This window comes from Hippocampus guttulatus, chromosome 2 (genome assembly GCF_054856545.1).
Source record: "Hippocampus guttulatus isolate MCC_2025c chromosome 2, RoL_Hgut_1.0, whole genome shotgun sequence".
Lineage (NCBI taxonomy): Eukaryota > Metazoa > Chordata > Actinopteri > Syngnathiformes > Syngnathidae > Hippocampus > Hippocampus guttulatus.
Genome location: NC_141262.1, coordinates 31876851 through 31895097, shown reverse-complemented (window position 1 = coordinate 31895097; position 18247 = coordinate 31876851). Strand labels below are relative to the sequence as shown.

Genomic DNA, 18247 nt, shown 5'->3' with positions numbered 1-18247 from the left:
CCCTCCAGGCACTTCTGCTTCAGAATTAGTCCCAGATGTAGAATATCCACAGAAATATCTCTTTAATATTACTGTTCCTCTTGATTTTTTTCCAATTATCTCCCTCAGGTTCAGTAATGGGTAAATGGTTTTATTGTATGTTTCGTGTATTAGTTTTGTGACACAATGATAAGAGAAAAGCCGGTTGTAACATAGCCCCCCTGCTGCCATCATCATGAAGGGTGTCACTTACTCTCAAACCCTCGTTTCATTTTAATGACACTTTTTTTTAACAAGTATGTCGTCTAATCTTAGTTTATGTTGAATTAGCGGTGCTAATGACGCAGAAATTATCCTTTTTAGGTAATGCAGGAATCTACCTACATTACCCGACATGCTTTTAGCATGCTAAATGGTTGTAAATGAAATATTTACAATCAAAAGACTGCATTTCAAATGAAACTGTGATTCCAATTGTAAGATTTGTAGCAAACACTAAAAACATAACAAATGGGGGGATTCTGTGGTTGTGTTTAAATGGTTGCAAAGCTGGAGGCCTGGAGGAGAGTCATAGTCAGTGCTAATAACGTTTTAATTCCCAATTTTACGTTATCTATAAATATGATTCCCCTGGAGGAAAGCATGATTAATCCTCAGAAATAAGGTAATGTGCTATACTTTTTCCCAGCATCAACCTTCTTGCCCAGCATGAAGTACATTTTGTGCAGAAGAATGCCCATCAAATGAGGAAAAATAGCTTCATGAACCTTGAGAAACACACCACAAGAAGACAGTTGTATGTTTGGTTGAGTTGCTGCTTTAGGATGCCTGTTCGTATAATAAGACTTTTATTATTATTATTTATGTATTTTAAAGCAAAGGCATTCACCTTCCTTGCGGTCCCACAGAGGTTGTTCCACATTTTTCTGATTTGTTGAAAGAATAAAAAATTAACAAGTACAAAAAGTTCAAAAATAAATGTATGCCTTCTCTCATCAAACAGTATCAGCGATGCTCTTTGGTAAATTTAATGAAATTGATCTCTTTGGTGTTTACGATGTGTTGACTCAGATTGCATCTTCTTTGTTTGCTTTAATAACGAACTATGTGTCTTAAAAAGCACATAGTTCTTTTTGTGCTCACGCAGAGCCTTTCGGGCACCTGAAACGGCGGCCATGTTTCCAACTGTGTATTTAAATGCGCATTTTGAAACATTACATTAAAAAACGTAAATAGCAACAAGAAACAAAAACCTTGTAACCAGGCGGCATGTACTTCCCAGCATTTACGGTACATCTTACTTTAAGAGCCAGCAAAATGAATGCGGCCTGAAGGTGAATCGACTGTAATTCAACCCCCCACAGGAAGTGAATGAGATTTTGCCCGAAGACAGCTGGCATAGGCTCCAGCACGCCCTCAACCCTTGTGAGAATTAAATGGATTGGAAAATGGATGGATGGGTGTATGTGTGTGTGTGTGTGTGTGTGTGTGTGTGTGTCATATATATATATATATATATATATATACTGCATATATAAATATATATATATATAATATACCTGTGTATATATATATATATATATTGGTATATATATATAAGAGCTGTCAAATGATTAAAATATTTAATCAAATTTAAAATGCAACTGTCATAATTAACTCAAATTCACTAAAAATTCATTGTGATTACTCACATTTTTTATCGTTTCTGAATTTCCCTTGATATTTTTTTTTGTCCTGTTTTTCATGAATCAGTTTTCTATGTGCAAAATGCAAATGTTTATTGAAATAACAATTTCGATTTTCAATTTCACATGAACATTTTTCACTTGGAGCAGTTATTCATACATAATCTCTCACACAATATTACTGTCTATCAACAACAGTGAAAAAAATATTTTGTCACACAACAGATGCTTTAACAGCTCTTTTTATGGAATCAAAACAGAGCAATATAAAATTATAAAGTGAACCTCTAAGGTAAACTAGTATTCATCCTATAGTGGATTTAAGCCATGGTTCCATACTTTGTTTTTCTCACGTTTGCTTTGAACACAGCAGTCAGGCTATGTTGAGTCTGTTGGTCCTTCTTGCGCGGAAGTTTCTCTATGGTTTTGTGTAGACATAATTTCTGATGACTCCCCTTGGTTCGATGACAACACTGGAGACGTTTTATTTTCAGTGTGTTCGCTAGGTCGCTACCACTGCACCGCTGAACTCTCGATGTGCCTCAGCGCACCGTCACTGTCAGACGAACACAGAGAAGCTCCACCCGCTTTATTTATATGGACACGGAACACTGTAACCTTCCACACAAAATAGTTCCAAACAAGTAACAACTTCGCGTCAGTGGCATACATCGAACTCAACAGAATGCCTGCTCTTTATTCACCAGAGGCTCATCAACCTAGTCTCTTATTTCCCTCCTGAAACAGTGTCCACTTGGTGTACCTTAGCCTTCTCCGCTACGTACAATCTCTGTACACAGCTTGGAATGTAGGCTCTCGCTGGCAATCCGTAGTGGAGTCGTTAGACGCAATGCGAATGATTTCGGCTTGAGTCGAGCTGTGGACAATGTTGATAGACTTGCATCCAGTAGCCATACATTTAGCTATGGCTTCAGCAAATTTGTTCTTCGTCGTGTCATCCATTTTCTTCACTTTGAAATGATCCATCGCTGTCTGTCTGAGACGAGGGGGCGGAGTACTCACGTCAACTGTGTGCTTGGCCATTAGGTGGTATTTCAGACTCGACGTGCTATGATGATAACTCAGTTTACGGCTGCAAAACATACAGGTAACTTTGGTCTTGTCAGTGGAACCATCTGGCAACTTTTCAAAAGTAAACTTTCCATTCATAAAATCTTTAAGTATCCATTTTCGGTGTCTCGCGCATGCGTGGACCTGCGCAGCCCGCTTGTTGTTTTGTTTCTGGTTTATTTATAGAGCAACGTAACATCCGCTGTGACGTGTGCCGCGTTAATCTCACGAGAAAAAAATTAATCCCGTTAAAATTTATTTAAATTAATGCTGTATATATATATATATATATATATATATATATATATATATATATATATACTGTATACCTGTTTATACAGTATATACTGTATATATATAAAAAACAGAAACAAAACAACAAGCGTGCTGCACAGGTCCACGCACATGTCTGTTTTGCCAGCCGCGGCAGCAATATTGTGTGAGAGATTATGTGCGAATAACTGCTCCAAGTGAAAAAATTTCATGTAAAATTGAAAATCGAAATTGTTATTTCAGTAAACATTTGCATTTTGCACATAAAAAACTGATTCATGATTCCATGTTGATGAGAGCATTAAAATGGGGAAAAATAGGACAAAAAAAAGGATTACAATTAATTTTCAGTTAATTATGACAGTTACATTTTTAATTCGATTAAATATTTTAATCGTTTGACAGCTCTAATATATATATATATATATATATATATATATATATATATATATATATATATATATATATATATATATATATATATATATATATATATATATATATATATATTAGTTTAGCACGTTTAGCACGTTTTTATTGGCTTCAATTTAAATTAATTTTAACGGGATTAATTTTTTTCTCGCGAGATTAACGCGGCACACGTCACAGCGGATGTTACGTTGCTCTATAAATAAACCAGAAACAAAACAACAAGCACGCTGCATTGGTCCACACACGTTTGTTTTGCCAGCCACGGCAGCGCGAGACACCGAAAACGAATACTTAAAGAGTTTATGAATGGAAAGTTTACTGTTAAAAATTTGCCAGATTGCGCCATTGACAAGACCAAAGTTACCTGTATCATACAGGTATTTGATGTATGCCACTGACGCGATTGTTACTTGTTTGGAACTATTTTGTGTGGTTAGGATGGCTGCTAAATCTCAGTTACCATTCTCTGAGCCATCCAGACCGGTGTTTGGTTCCAGAATAACTGGCATCCGATTCCAGCTGTGGCTGTTCGAGCAACGTCAGTCCAGGAATTTTGTGTTGTCACAGGGTACATGGAAATTGTTCAACTGCATACATTTTTCATTTATTCAATAATGCCCCCCCCCCCCCACACACACACCGAAAGGGCAACATTTGCTGCAAGAATTACCTGTCTTACAGGAAACGCTTGAAAGACGAAGACAAATTTGGACTTCTGCCTGAACGATATCAGTCCCCATGTCTGTCTTCTCAGTATCGCACAGGATTGAGCTTCAGTCAACGTTGCAGGAGGGGGATATGCGACAGGCTAGTTTAGAATGACATTGTGGAATTAACAATGACTCACTATGTCTCCCATTTCAGTCTAACTGGCGCTAGGTATGCAGTTTACAGTATTTAAAATGGAACTTTGTCAAAGTTGACATATTTTGATACCTTCAAAAGACCTTCACGACAAAGAAAATAGAAGAGTAGAAGAAATGCGATTTACTGTTCGAGGGCATCACAGGGCTTTAAAAATAATGTTTTGCCAGTAACATCACTCATTAAGTTGCTTTTATGCAGCATTCCATTACGGCCTAAATCTAATGTTGTCTTTTTGTTCTTTCAAAAGCTGTCTTTGATGTAAAGTTAAACAACGACGATCAGACAAAGTATCGTAAACACTAACATGATCTGCCTGCAATTCATATCTCTGTTGAAGCATTACGAGACCAAAACAATAAATTATTTTATTTATTATGCCGACGTATGTTTTAAATTAACGGATGCATTAATCGGTGATCAGAATTAGTTTTTACCCAATATCAGATAAGCTTTTCACTGGACAACAGTGGCAAATGTGTATGCCTTACAGGGTTGACAATCAAGCAATCTGAATGGATGCAAGCAATGTAAACCATGTCATCATCTCCGTAGCTCATCTTCTTCTATCCCAAAAAAAAAAAAGAATAATGTAAAACTTTGGCCGTATTAAGGCAGAGAAAAAGTATAAATCACCTGCCACGAACTAGCTGAACATCTTGATTGAGTTTGAGGGTTTGGAGTCATGAAGCTGCAATTAAGTGTAATAAAAATCTGCAGCTTGATCGTTCAAGGGAAGGGAAGCAATTAGTGATCATATCGCTCAGTATTCATATGATATGAAGGCAGAAACAAAGGATGACCAGATGAGCCATTGATTTACAAACTAATGCCAGTTGGGATTTTGGGTTCAGACACTTAAAACCTTTCCTAATGAATTCATTAATGCACTAATCCAAACAATGCGAACTGAATGATGGGGAAATGAAAGCCCAATGTGTCAGGCTGTATAAGACGGAGGAGAGACACTAACTCACAGCTTATCTCATTGAACCAACTCCACTTACTCATATATTCCTGGTGACTTGAATCATGCAGAAATTCACTCACCAGTTTTCTGAAAATTTAAATTGGCGATAAAATTGGGATCCGGCCAGCTGGGGACAACAAATGTGACATTACTTTTTTCTTTTGCTCTAAGGGTGAGCGGTGTTTGCGGCTGCTCCAATTTGAAAGGACAGACTTTTCCTTTAAAAGAGTCTCACGGGAGTAAATTGACTGACAGATGATTTTCTTAAAGTCTCACTCTGTTGATATGATTCTCTTGAGGCAGAGTTCCGGTGCTAAATTGGTTATACTTTCTGTCATTTGTTCTTTCTGTTTGTATAATTTAACTCCACTGCAGGTCTCTTTCACTGTGTGTCTAAAAATTCTTCTTCGAGTTCTTCACAACAATCTCTCTGAGAAACAGCTTTTAAGAGACACTCGTCTTACTTCCCCAAATTCAGCTTTCACCATGACTCTATTTGAGAAAAGTGCAGCCAAATCTATGCTCTGTTGGCTTCTATTGTGTGCCATCCAAGTATCCTTCCTGTCAAGGCTGTGGACTACTGCAGCTGAAATTGGTGCCAGGGCTGAACAATCCCATCCCAAGGTTTGCAAACCGCCCAATTAACGAGAAACTTTGGACACTTTTCAATCGTACTCGATGCTGGGCTAGAGAGCATGAACACTGTGAAATACATCCAATCCCGCTTCGACCACAGTATGTCTTGTCATAGCAGCCAGTAAGACTCCACCGTAATCTGCTGGTTGGCCCACGACAAAATAGTGCCGAAGGAAAAGAGGGGCAGGCCAAGGAAGTCTCTGCAGCAAGAAGAATGGGTGAACATTTTCCAACATGACAGTAAACATTGGCCTTTGTGGTTTGACAACAGTCAATGCCTTCCTTTGAATACGACGGCTATGAGTTCTATAGTCTAGCCGGGACGCTCACTGACCCGAGTGAGTCAAGTCACATTGATTTGTGATGCAAGACTTGACCTAAGCAGGAAGTTCACACTCAGAGCCCCCCCCCCCCCCCCCCCTTCGCCTTTCACAGTTAACCCAATTGCTCTGTCCTTCGAGTGAAGCCCAATTGAAATGAATAGAGAACACACACACACACACATGCACACACACACACAAACACACACACACATACATTCTGTTGCCTCTAGTATATCTATTACCACAGTCAAGCAGCCTGTGCAGAGAGTTTGAATTTATTTGTTTGATTCCTTTTAATTTTTCACGAATTTAACACCAGTAATAGGCTCCAGCATGCCCGCTACTCTCGTGAGGATAAATCGGCTCAGATAATGGATGGATGGTCTTATATATATATAATATATATACAGTATATATATATATATATATATATATATATATATATATATATATATATACACGCACACACAGTAATCCCTTGTTTATCATTGGTCAGTGCCTTAGCCAATCAGGATGCAGAACGCAATTCACTGTTTAAAAGCATTTTAAAAAAACTGCACTGGGACGTAGATCGACCGGTAAATTGAGAGCTTCACCCTTTCGCTCAGCTCCTTCTTTACCACGAAAAAACCGATACAACGTCTGCATCACAGCAGACGCTGCACCGATCCGCCTGTCGATCTCTCTCTCCCTCCGGCCCTCACACGTGAACAAGACCCCAAGATACTTAAACTCCTCCACTTGGGTCAAAATCTCCTCCCCGACCCAGAGAGGGCACTCCACCCTTTTCCGACTGAGGACCATGGTTTCAGATTTGGAAGTGCTGATCTTCATCCCAACCGCTTCACACTCGGCTGCGAAACGCTCCAGTGAGAGTTGGAGAACCCTGCTTGAAGGAGCCAACAGGACCACATCATCTGCAAAAAGCAGAGATGCAATATTGAGGCCACCAAAACGGACCCCCTCAACGCTTCGGCTGCGCCTAGAAATTCTGTTTATAAAGGTGATGAACAGAATCGGCGACAAAGGGCAGCCTTGGCGGAGTCCAACCCTCACTGGAAACGATTCTGACTTATTGTCGGCAATGCGAACCAAACTCTGACATTGGCAGTGTAGGGACCGAACAGCCCATATCAGGGGGCTCGGTAGCCCATACTCCCGAAACTCCCGAAACACTCCCCCCACAGAACTCCCCGAGGGACACGGTCAAACACTTTCTCCAAATCCACAAAACACATGTAGACTGGTTGGGCGAGTTTCCACGTACCCTCGAGGACCCTGCGAAGGCAGTAGAGCTGGTCCACAGTTCCACGGCCCGGACGAAAACCGCACTGCTCCTCCTCAATCTGAGGCTCGACTTCCTGACGGATCCTCCTCTCCAGCACCCCTGAATAGACCTTACCAGGGAGGCTGAGGAGTGTGATCCATCTGTAGTTGGACGCCTATCCCAGCTGTCTTCAGTGGGTAGGCGGGGGACACCCCGAACCGGTTGCCAGCTCTCTCTCTCTCTCACTCTCACTGTGTGTGTGTGTGTGTGTGTGTGTGTGTGCGTGTGTATACAGGTGCCTGTCAAAATTTTATGATATCATGTAAAAGCTGATTTATTGCACACACTAATACAAAAAGTGAAACTTGTGTTTTGCATACACTATCCACGCAGATTAATACATTTCAAGTGTTAATTCATTTTATTTTAAATGATTATATCTGAAAACTAATTAAAAAAAAACATTTCATGATATTCAATTTTATGGACGAGCACTTGTATATCGGCCACACAATAGTACTAATAGTTTAGCTGTTGTGTCAGTCATCAGAAATGATGGCTGTTGTTTTTTTCTGTATCACAAACAGTAAGTAATTCAAATAACCACAGAGATATTTTGACAGCAACTGCCTTGTAAGATGTGATTGATAATATTGATGTTTACATGATCCCTGCGTGGTACCATTGCTTCATTTCATACTCAGAAGCCTGTGGCGTTAACAAGCCATTTTCCGTTATCCATGACTAGACAGGCATCAAGACTTTTTTTTTCCTTTTTGAGAGGAGCTGTTTATTGGTTTTTACTTCGGTATTTCGAGAGCAGCTGAAGCACAGTGTGAATTTTTGGCTGTCCTTTACGGCAGGATTACAGCCTCCTTAACCTTTCAGCTCCATTCTCCATCATTCGCTCTCACGTGTCCCAACCAAGCTGTTCCTTAACCTCTCCTCTGAGAGACGGATTGAGAGGGACGTCGAAAAAGAAGAGAAAGCAAGATCACAGACAGGAGGAGATACACATCCGGCCTCTCTAAGGGACGAAAATGGTCACCTGAGGATTAGACAGACTGAACCTAACAGCTTGAAATTGTCAAGCCTGCAACATTTCACATTTTCACAAAATCCTGTTCCACATTCTGACCTTTCTGATATTTAACGGCGAGGCTCACCTATTGTCACGGAACCTTTTACCTTTGCAAAGGCAAGGCAGTTAACATTCAGCCCTTCCTCTATGGATGGAGGGAATTGTGGATTCATTTCATACATCTCATGAATGTATTTGTATGGGTGTATGAGTGCACTAATGCATGCACCGGTTTCTCCATGAACACCTCCAAGGCAACATCGCATTTTGTCTTTGGTTGCACAACTGCTAAAATAAAGCATTTTGCCGCACTGGATGCAACCAACAAGTCAGGTTTGCTTTATTTGAATCTTGAAGGGATGATTGTGACAGGATTCCATTTTCCCTGTCTCGATAGAGCCTTGAAGGCTGCTCATGCGAACTCCTTCATTCATTTTTGCAGCATCACAAACAATTTCACCACCTTTGTGCTTCAAGTTTGAAGCTCAACTCTAGTCTTGTCCCAAAAGTCGCTCCCTATACGGGCTTCGTGTTAAACTCTAGGACACATACAGGCTCATCCACACCATGATTTCTAGTGACAGAGTTACTCACCCCGTGTCAACACCAGAGAAATCCAGAACAGTCATGGGCCATAAAAAAGTCTCCGAGTACTCAGGTTTCCTCCCACATTCCCAAAACATGTACGGCAGGTTAACGGAACATTCCCATTGCAAATAGCACAGCCACCGGTACTGTGTACAGTTATTTTTTTAATGTATTTGTGCATGCAAAGACTTCATGTTTTTTTTACTTTCTTCCCTCCAAATCTTGCTGCTCAGGTTTCCTCCCACATTCCCAAAACATGCTTGGCAGGTTAATGGAACACTCTAAATTGTCCCTCGGTGTGAGTGTGAGCACGAATGGTTGTTGGTCTATGTGTGTGTGCCCTGCGATTGGCTGGCAACCAGTTCAGGGTGTCCCCCGCCTATTGCCCAAAGACAGCTGGGCTAGGCTCCAGCACCCCCCGAGACCCTTGTGAGGATAAGCGGAACAGAAAATTTCTGAATTTTCCCGGCTTCCCAAGATGCAATATCTAAAATAAATAACTAAATAAATAAATACATAATGAATTCAAAAGGAGACCATGAATTACAGCACCTGCCAAATCCCCAAAAAACAGAGGCTTTACTGTCTCCAACAGTGATGTGAAAATTGTTTGTGCAGTTTCTCAAGCCGCAAAATCAGCACTCAGTTTTTTTATTATTGTAACGAACTGCTCTTTTTCGTACATTCGTAATAGCGTCATACCCTGTGACCATTTACCTTTACCACCCCCTCCGGCCCCCTCCCCGCCCTCAATATACACATCCATAGACACACACTCACAACATTGTTAGCATTTTAAAGCACCTGCTGTACATCAGCTCATGCAGCGTGTCAGCTTGAATTCACCAACATACCCAAGTTTGGCACATGGAGCAATACGAAGGTCTCCATTCGCTTACACTTTGCACTCACTTAAATATTCATGACTCTGCAGTTCCCATTAAGAAATAACTAGCAATGGTCACATAGGTTGAAAATGTTGGTTATTTCACAGTTCCTTGTTGCTATTATGGTTTGCCTTTACTTGTCATTGTTAAATAATTCAGAATGCTTTTGGAAAAAATAAATACCTTTCCTTTGAGCCTGCAGTACTTTTGTTGACGTCCCTTTATTAGTTTTGCTGTTATTATTAAGTCTTGTTCACTTTTGGGCCATAGTTTCCCTGGAAGTGTACCTCTGGCTGCCCATTTCAATGTAATGATGGAGAAACAGCAATTTTGTAACGTTTGATAAATATCTGGTGTTTCTATTTTTGTGTCTAGTCTTGTACTTAAATGATGCCTCTGGTTAATTAATGCACGGCACCATGTTAGGAACGGATGTGACGTCAAGTCATTGACCAGGCCATCCCATGCAACCACCAGACTCTGATTCTGGAAAATCAGAGTCTGGTGGTTGGAAAATGTATTATGTGACTCACAGACAGAAGAGAAAATATGGAATGCCCAAAGCACTGTTTTTGGCAGGACATGTCATACTCTAGCTCCAGGTATTGATGTAAGAACTTGAGTAATTGTGGCCATTATCAAGAAAATCACAGGAAATGGCTGGATATCAGCTCTTGTATTAAACTCTTATGAGATATTTTTCTTTGTATTGGCCGTTCTACAGAACTGGTTCAAATTCAGAGTTGGAAATTGTGTGACATTTGGACGATATTGTAGAAAAACATTTAACACATTGCTGTTGCACCATATCGTAAAAGTACAGTCATTTTCAAATTATATTTTCAAGCTTTTTCCCAAATATCTTGTCTGTCCTAAAATTTGTCACTACCATCACACAGAATTACAGTAGAATAAAAAGAGTTGTATTAACCGATTCATATTTTTTTTCTGTTCCCATTGGAAAAAGTATTTTTTTTTTAAATACATCAAATTAATCTTGAACCGAATTTCATATTTATTTGTCCTAAATGTATCAAAATGTAAATGCTATTTTTCATTGTAAAATATAGAAATGTTATCATATTGAGTCCATAGGTCATCATTGCTTAAAGCAAAAATACCTTAAACCAGTGGTTCTTAACCTGGGTTCGATGAATCAGTCTCAGGGGTTCGACAGAGCCTCTGCCATGGACGTTAAGACACACCCAACTCAACATGTCAATTAGTTATGATGCGCACGCTTGGCCATCACTTGCTGGTTCATTTTGTGCACAATTAAAAAATATATACCTCACACTACAATTAACTGTGTATACTTTTTTTCAATTTTTAATAAATGTTTTTTTAAGTCTTGAATTTGCAAAAAAATCTTATTTTTAGTTTTTACTAATGAAGGGTTCAGTGAATGTGCATATGAATTGGTTGGGTTCGGTACCTCTAACAAGGTTAAGAACCACTGCCTTAAACAAATCATTATCATAAGTTGTTGGTTGATAATTTAATACATTTTATTTTTAGTAAAACATTGTTGAACACTCTAAATTGTCCCTCGGTGTGAGTGTGGGCGTGGATGGCTGTTCGTCTCTGTGTGCCCTGCGATTGGCTGGCAACCGGTTCAGGGTGTCCCCCGCCTACTGCCCGAAGACAGCTGGGATAGGCTCTAGCACCCCCTGCGACCTTAGTGAGGATAAAGCGCTTCCGAAAATGAATGAATAAAACATTGTTTTTTTTCAGTAGGGACTGCTCTGCGGGACTGCTTCGACACAACCAGGTGGGAACTCTTCAGCGAGGTTCATGGGGAGGACATTGATGCACTCACTGACACCATCACGGACTACATAAACTTCTGTGAGGAGAACACCGTACCCACTAGAACTGTGCGGTGTTTTTCCAACAACAAACCATGGATTAATCCCGACATAAAGGCCCTCCTGAAGGAGAAGAAGAGAGCTTTTATGTCGAGAAACAGAGAGGAGCTGAAGGCCGTGCAGATTCGGCTGAGAAGAAAGATCAGAGAGGGGAAGAAGACATACAGGATGAAATTGGAGGACCAGTTACAGGCCAGCAATGTCACTGGTGTCTGGAGGGGCCTGAAAACCATCTCAGGCCATGACAGCCCAAAGACATTGACTGAGAAGGACAAGGACTGGGCAGATGGACTGAACCGTTTTTTCAACCGTTTCGACCAGTCATCTGTCCCTTCCCCCAACCACCAACTGCAACCACTCTCACTGAGGACTTCTCCTCCCCCTCCTCTTTCAACCAGCTCTCAACAACCCAGTCTGTCACCTGGTTCCTGCCTGTCCGTCACAACAGAGCAGGTGAGGAACCAACTGAGGAAGATGAATGTGAGGAAGGCAGCAGGTCCAGACAAGATCAGTTCCCGGCTCCTCAGGACCTGCCTATCAGCCTGGCATCGGCGTGGAAGACGCCATTATCTACCTCCTCCACTCAGTGCTGTCACACTTGGAGAAGGCTGGGAGCACTGTGAGAATCATGTTCTTTGATTTCTCCAGTGCCTTCAACACCATCCAGCCCAACTTACTGGGAGGCAAACTGAAGAACGCCGGAGTGGACCACCATCTCACAGCATGGATCATAGACTACCTCACAAATCGGCCGCAGTACGTGAGGTTGCAGAGCTGTGAGTCGGACAGGCTTCTCTGCAGCACTGGAGCGCCGCAGGGGACTGTTCTGGCTCCATTTCTGTTCATCCTCTACACCTCGGACTTCAAACACGCCACTCCAAACTGCCACCTTCAGAAGTTCTCCGATGACTCTGCGATTGTTGGCCTCATTACAGAGGGGGACGATCCGGAGTACAAGGGACTGACGAAGGACTTTGTGGACTGGTGCCAGCAGAATCTCCTCCAGATCATCCCTAGGAAAACTAGGGAGTTGGTTGTGGATTTCTGCAGGAAACAGTCCTCACCAGCACCGGTGAACATCCAGGGTATGGACATAGAGAGGGTGACCTCCTACAAGTACCTAGGCGTTCTTCTGAACAACAAACTGGACTGGTCTACAAACACGGACACCCTGATTAGGAAAGGACAGAGCCGACTCTTCCTACTCAGGAAACTGAGGTCTTTTGGGGTTCAGGGGTCGCTCCTTAAGACTTTCTATAACTCGGTGGTGGCCTCGGCCATCCAGTATGGCATTGTCTGCTGGTCAGGCAGCATCTCAGCCCGGGACAGAAAGAGACTGGAGCGACTGGTCAGTAAGGCCAGTTCTGTCCTGGGCTGCTCCCTTGACACTCTGGAGGAGGTGGGCAACAGAAGGATGCTAACTAAGCTAAAAGCTATGATGAACAGTCCCTCCCACACCCTCCAGCCTGCCCTGACAGCACTAGGTAGCTCCTTCAGCCAGAGACTGTTACACCCGCGCTGCAAGAAGGAGAGATACCGACGCTCGTTCCTACCGACTGCTGTCAGGCTGCTGAATAAAAATAATAACAATAATAATAATAATAATTACATGATGTGAAAAACAATTTTAAATAGCACTGCGATTTATCCATTTTGTATTTATATTGCACTTAATTGAACGGTGTTTGTTTTTTCTTCTTTCTTCTTTCTACCCACATTCTTGCTGCTGGAGGCTGTAAATTTCCCCAGTGTGGGACAATTAAAGGATATCTTATTAAAGTTTCCGTAGTGACTATCCTGTTGCTCTTGCTGCAGTAGTACTTTTTCTGAAGCTAGCATTGTGATCACTTAACTCTTTTCGCTATATTTGAACTTTTAAATTGTAACTAATGAAAGATGAATTCATCCATTTTCGGAACCGCTTTATCCTCACGAGGGTCGCAGGGCATGCTGGAGCCTATCCCAGCTTTCTTCGGGCAGTAGGCACTCTGAACCGGTTGCCAGCCAATCGTAAGGCACACAGAGACGAACAACCATCCACGATGACACTCACACCTAGGGACAATTTTGAGTGTTCTATTGACCTGCCATGCGTGTTTATGAAAACCCACACAGGAAGGCCGGAGGCTAGAATCGAACCCACAACCTCTGCACTGTGAAGTCAACGTTCTAACAACTTGACCACCGGGCCACCCTATATATATATATATATATATATATATATATATATATATATAGGGTGGTCGATTACACTGTATGTATATATATATGTATATATACTGTTATACTGTATATATATATATATATATATATATATACAGTATATGTATATATATGCACATATATATTCACACCCATTCATATATATACAGTATATGTATATATATGCACATATATATTCACACCCATTCATGTTTTCTTTTAAGGACAGTATTCATACTCGATAAAGTAAAATTCTATATCATGAAAGCAACTTCGTTGACAATATCAATGACTATATACTGTATTTTACCCGAAGGCCACAGGATGTGTTTGCAGTCAAATGGATATGAATGCCAAATTAAATGTACAGCCGTGAACATTTCTGTACAGGAAAGCAAGAAAATAGACCTGAGCATTGCATGTTTACGTGCCCTGGAGGGATTGCACTTACATTCAGCACAAGGACAACATCACATTACCTACCGTGCAGGGCGCAGAGACAAGTTGCTCACATTAGCACGTATACGCGATACCCGCAATCTCGTGTTTTATTCAAATGGAGCCACCTCCTGGGAAGCTGAAATCCTTGCTCTTGCTTTAGCCTTGTAGTTTAAAGCCTGATCTCTTGAGCATGTTCATGTCAATTAGCATGTCGTTAGCCAGTTAGCCCGTTGTCTGCTGGCTTTTATTTTTGCTTCTCGACAGTCTCGTTAACAGCGATTCTGTGTCAAGAACAGATATGAGGTGCATTTCTGAAGAGAGAACAAAACCCCCAACGTATCATTTAGACACGTTCTTTTTTTTTTTTTTTTTTTTTATAAAAATTGAACTCAACTCAACTCAACTGTATTTACAGAGCACTTTCAAAAAGTGAAGTCCAAACAAAATTGGACTGGTTTTACGGAGGTGCTAATTTAGAATCCAATGCTGTTCATTTTTACAATTACTCAAATTGAGGAGCTTATTGCTGAAAATGTATTCAACCTATTTCGGTTTTCAATGGGCTCCAACTGTTACAAAATATGAAGGTTTTTTTTCTATTTTTCTCTTCTTAACCTTATATTATGATGTATTCCCTGTGTCTGAATTAATTTTTGTATTTTGTAATTTTTACAAAAAAACATATGATACCATGTTAAGAAGGAGTAATAGTGCCATTTTGAAAAGAAACACATTTTCATTCTTATAAATGAAAACTATACTATCCCAAGATTAGGACTTTGTTTGGACTATCTTCACTTTGTTAGGACTATCTTCTATGGACTATCTTCACTTTGTTAGGACTATCTTTGTTAGGACTATCTTCACTATATGACTAAAATCTGGTTAGATTGTCAGAAGCTTTTCAAATTCATATGACTATATTCTGATTAGATAATGATGTTGGTTCTCTGAAAATGTGCTCCTATATATTACTTTGTTCTTTTTAGCGTGGTCCTAATACTCCTTTGACCTTAGTGGTAATTCACTTCACTTCAATATGTTTCTTTGTTATCTCAAAGCTGCTGTGGAGTTTTCAGTGAAGGCATTTTCAATTACATAATCCACAAAATTCTTAGCGTTGTTGCTTTTTTTTTTTTTTTTTTAAATTGCCTGTTCCTGTCTATGTCTCTGCCTGCTTCACCAAACAGGTTCCCATGCGAAAAAACAGGGCGAGGATTTAATGGATAACGACGGTGATGAAGACGAAGGTATTTCCATGGTGAACAATGATAATGCATGGTTATTTCAATTCTTGTTTTTTCCCTTGTATCATTTATTCATTTATTTATCCTTATTGTATTTCCAAACGAATGAATGTGATCAGCATCTGAATTTAAAGAGCGTTATTGCACGAGAGTCGGATAAGATCAGGTGGCAACCAAGGTAATAGTCCGTTTAACTCATATGAATGACCCATGTTGACAAGGTGTTGTTACAAGGCTACAGGTGGCGATAAGAGACCCCTCTGGAGGTGTGGTCAGCCATCCAATTGTGGCATAAATGGCCAAGAGGAAGCGAGGCGGCGGTGTCATATCAGTCTACTCAGCAGGTCCGACAGCAGATTTAGATGAGAAGAGGCAGTTCATGAGAACCGCTGGAAAGGATTAGAGGCGAGTGGTGTTGAAAATGGAATGTTACTGCTCAGCAATCGCATTGTTCACTTTCCATATTTATCTTTGGATATTCCAGGCTCAGGCTGGATCTCTTGGTGAGATTAGAATGAGAGATGATTCTTGTGCTGCAACAGAAATGGCTTAAGTCCCGGAGTCTTAACCAAACCCTTGATATTGTCCGGCCTTTGCCATGGTAAGCCACTCCAAAGCAGGTGATGCAAGCATGATGTTGAGTACCGAGATAAGGCACTGTCAGAAATTGGATTTTTTTATAGTGTGTTGTTTCTCAAAGGAGGCTTTTGAGAAGTGAGCTCATCGGGTAGGAAGACGCCTTAGTTTGTTCCTTGACAATGCCGCAATTTCCAAATTGTTGTTGATCTTATAGAGGGAACGAAGGCAAGAGACGCTTCTGGAGGTGGATTTATTTTCCCATCCCACTGATAGAAAGTTACTTTCACCTTTACGTCGCTTCAAGGAAGGCCACATGCATGTGTGACTGTTGAACTGCAGTCGTATGGAAAATGCTGACAAGCGTCGATCTGTTTGTCTGGCTCGTCCCAACGCTCGTGTTCACACTGGCTTGGTCTCTAAGCTACGCACGACTAGCCCGACTGAAACTGTGACATGTCTATTCTTTACTGAGCGCAACTAATGCTATTTACAGAACAGCGCCGTAGAAACACAGAACCCTCTCAGTGGAAGCTCCGCCGCAGCATTGTAGCTAATGCCTGTGTTGGCCATCAATCCTTTAGCATGATCGAGATGATTTTTATTGTACTGGAAAATATTTCTTTTTGAGGTGTCAGCCCAAGACAGGAAGACGAAAGGAAGCAATGTGCAGGGCCTCCCCTGTTTCTTTGTTATTCTCCCCCAAAGTATTGCCTCTTGAAAAGGGGCACCATTCACCGAAAGATGGATTTGAACATGACACAAACCAAAATTTCCTCACAAGCTGCTGCGCCTTTTGATGCAGCGTACTTTTTACTGCGGGTAATAGCATTCTCCTTCTGGTGAACGCACCGCGCATGTCACTGAAAGAAATGGAATGTTTGTTTTAATGTTAAAGGGCACGTAGAATAAGAACACACAGAGAACTCCCACTCGCTCCCACCACGGCAATTCACCTCTCATGCACATTCTCATTCATTGTGCAGAGCTACCGTCTTGTCTGGCCGCTCAGCACCTGCATCGCTCAGCCTGTGCATTACTATGCTGCCTCAGTTGGCCGTCTGTCTATATGGGGGTTATTCTCTCCTTCCCACTTCCTTTGAGCTGTCCTCCCCCATGTTACGAATTCCAGGACATGTACTTTGGATTTAGTCTTTTTTTTTTACTGGAACAATATGAGTGTTCTCTGAAAGCACACATACTGGATGTGTTGGTATACAATAGATTTACAACACAGGTGTCAAGTTCCGGTCCTCGAGGACCTTGCATGTTTTCCATGTTTCCCTCCTCCAACACACCTGATTCAAATGATTAGGGTTGTTATCAGGCTCCTGCAAAGCTTGCTGATGAACTGATCTTTTGAATCAGGTGTGATGGAGGAGGTAGACATCTAAAACATGCTGAATATTAGCCCTCAAGGACCGGAGTTTGATACCTGTGATCTACAACAACACAGCACAATAGCCACATCTATGGTCTGTAATGTTCACTGTCTTCCAAATGATAAATAGAAATATCCCTTACCTCCTATCTGGATCTAAACTGCATTGGTTTCTTCTGTGGCTAACTTGCATAAGAGATCCACAAATATTGTACTGAATGGTATACCACTATCGCTCTTAACTGCCACGGTCCAATATGTTCATCCTGTATTGCTGAGGTAGTATCACAAAAAATGAAAACACACTTAAAACCTGTCTTGCGCGATGGCATTCATATTTTTCCCTTAAAATGTGGATCGAACTGTCGGGAGTCGAAATGTAGAGGATTCACTGCGAAAACACAACCTAATATATACACATTCCTAATAACTGTACATTCCTGGCACATCCCTGATAACAGGGGTCACCGACCGTT

The 18247-nt window shown here is 41.0% G+C and overlaps 1 protein-coding gene across 2 annotated transcripts in view; it reads left to right on the top strand.

Moving 5' to 3' along the window:
• nlgn3a (neuroligin 3a) overlaps nt 1-18247 on the top strand; it is a 195625-nt gene that overhangs the window by 41510 nt on the left and 135868 nt on the right. Inside the window, exon 3 of one of the 2 annotated variants that reach the window (XM_086105721.1) lies at nt 15758-15817. The exons of the other annotated variant lie outside the window; for it this stretch is intronic. Within the exon in view, the coding sequence (XP_085961847.1) occupies nt 15758-15817 (60 nt within the window). The remainder of the gene's footprint in view (nt 1-15757; nt 15818-18247) is intronic. 2 annotated transcript variants of the gene reach the window in all.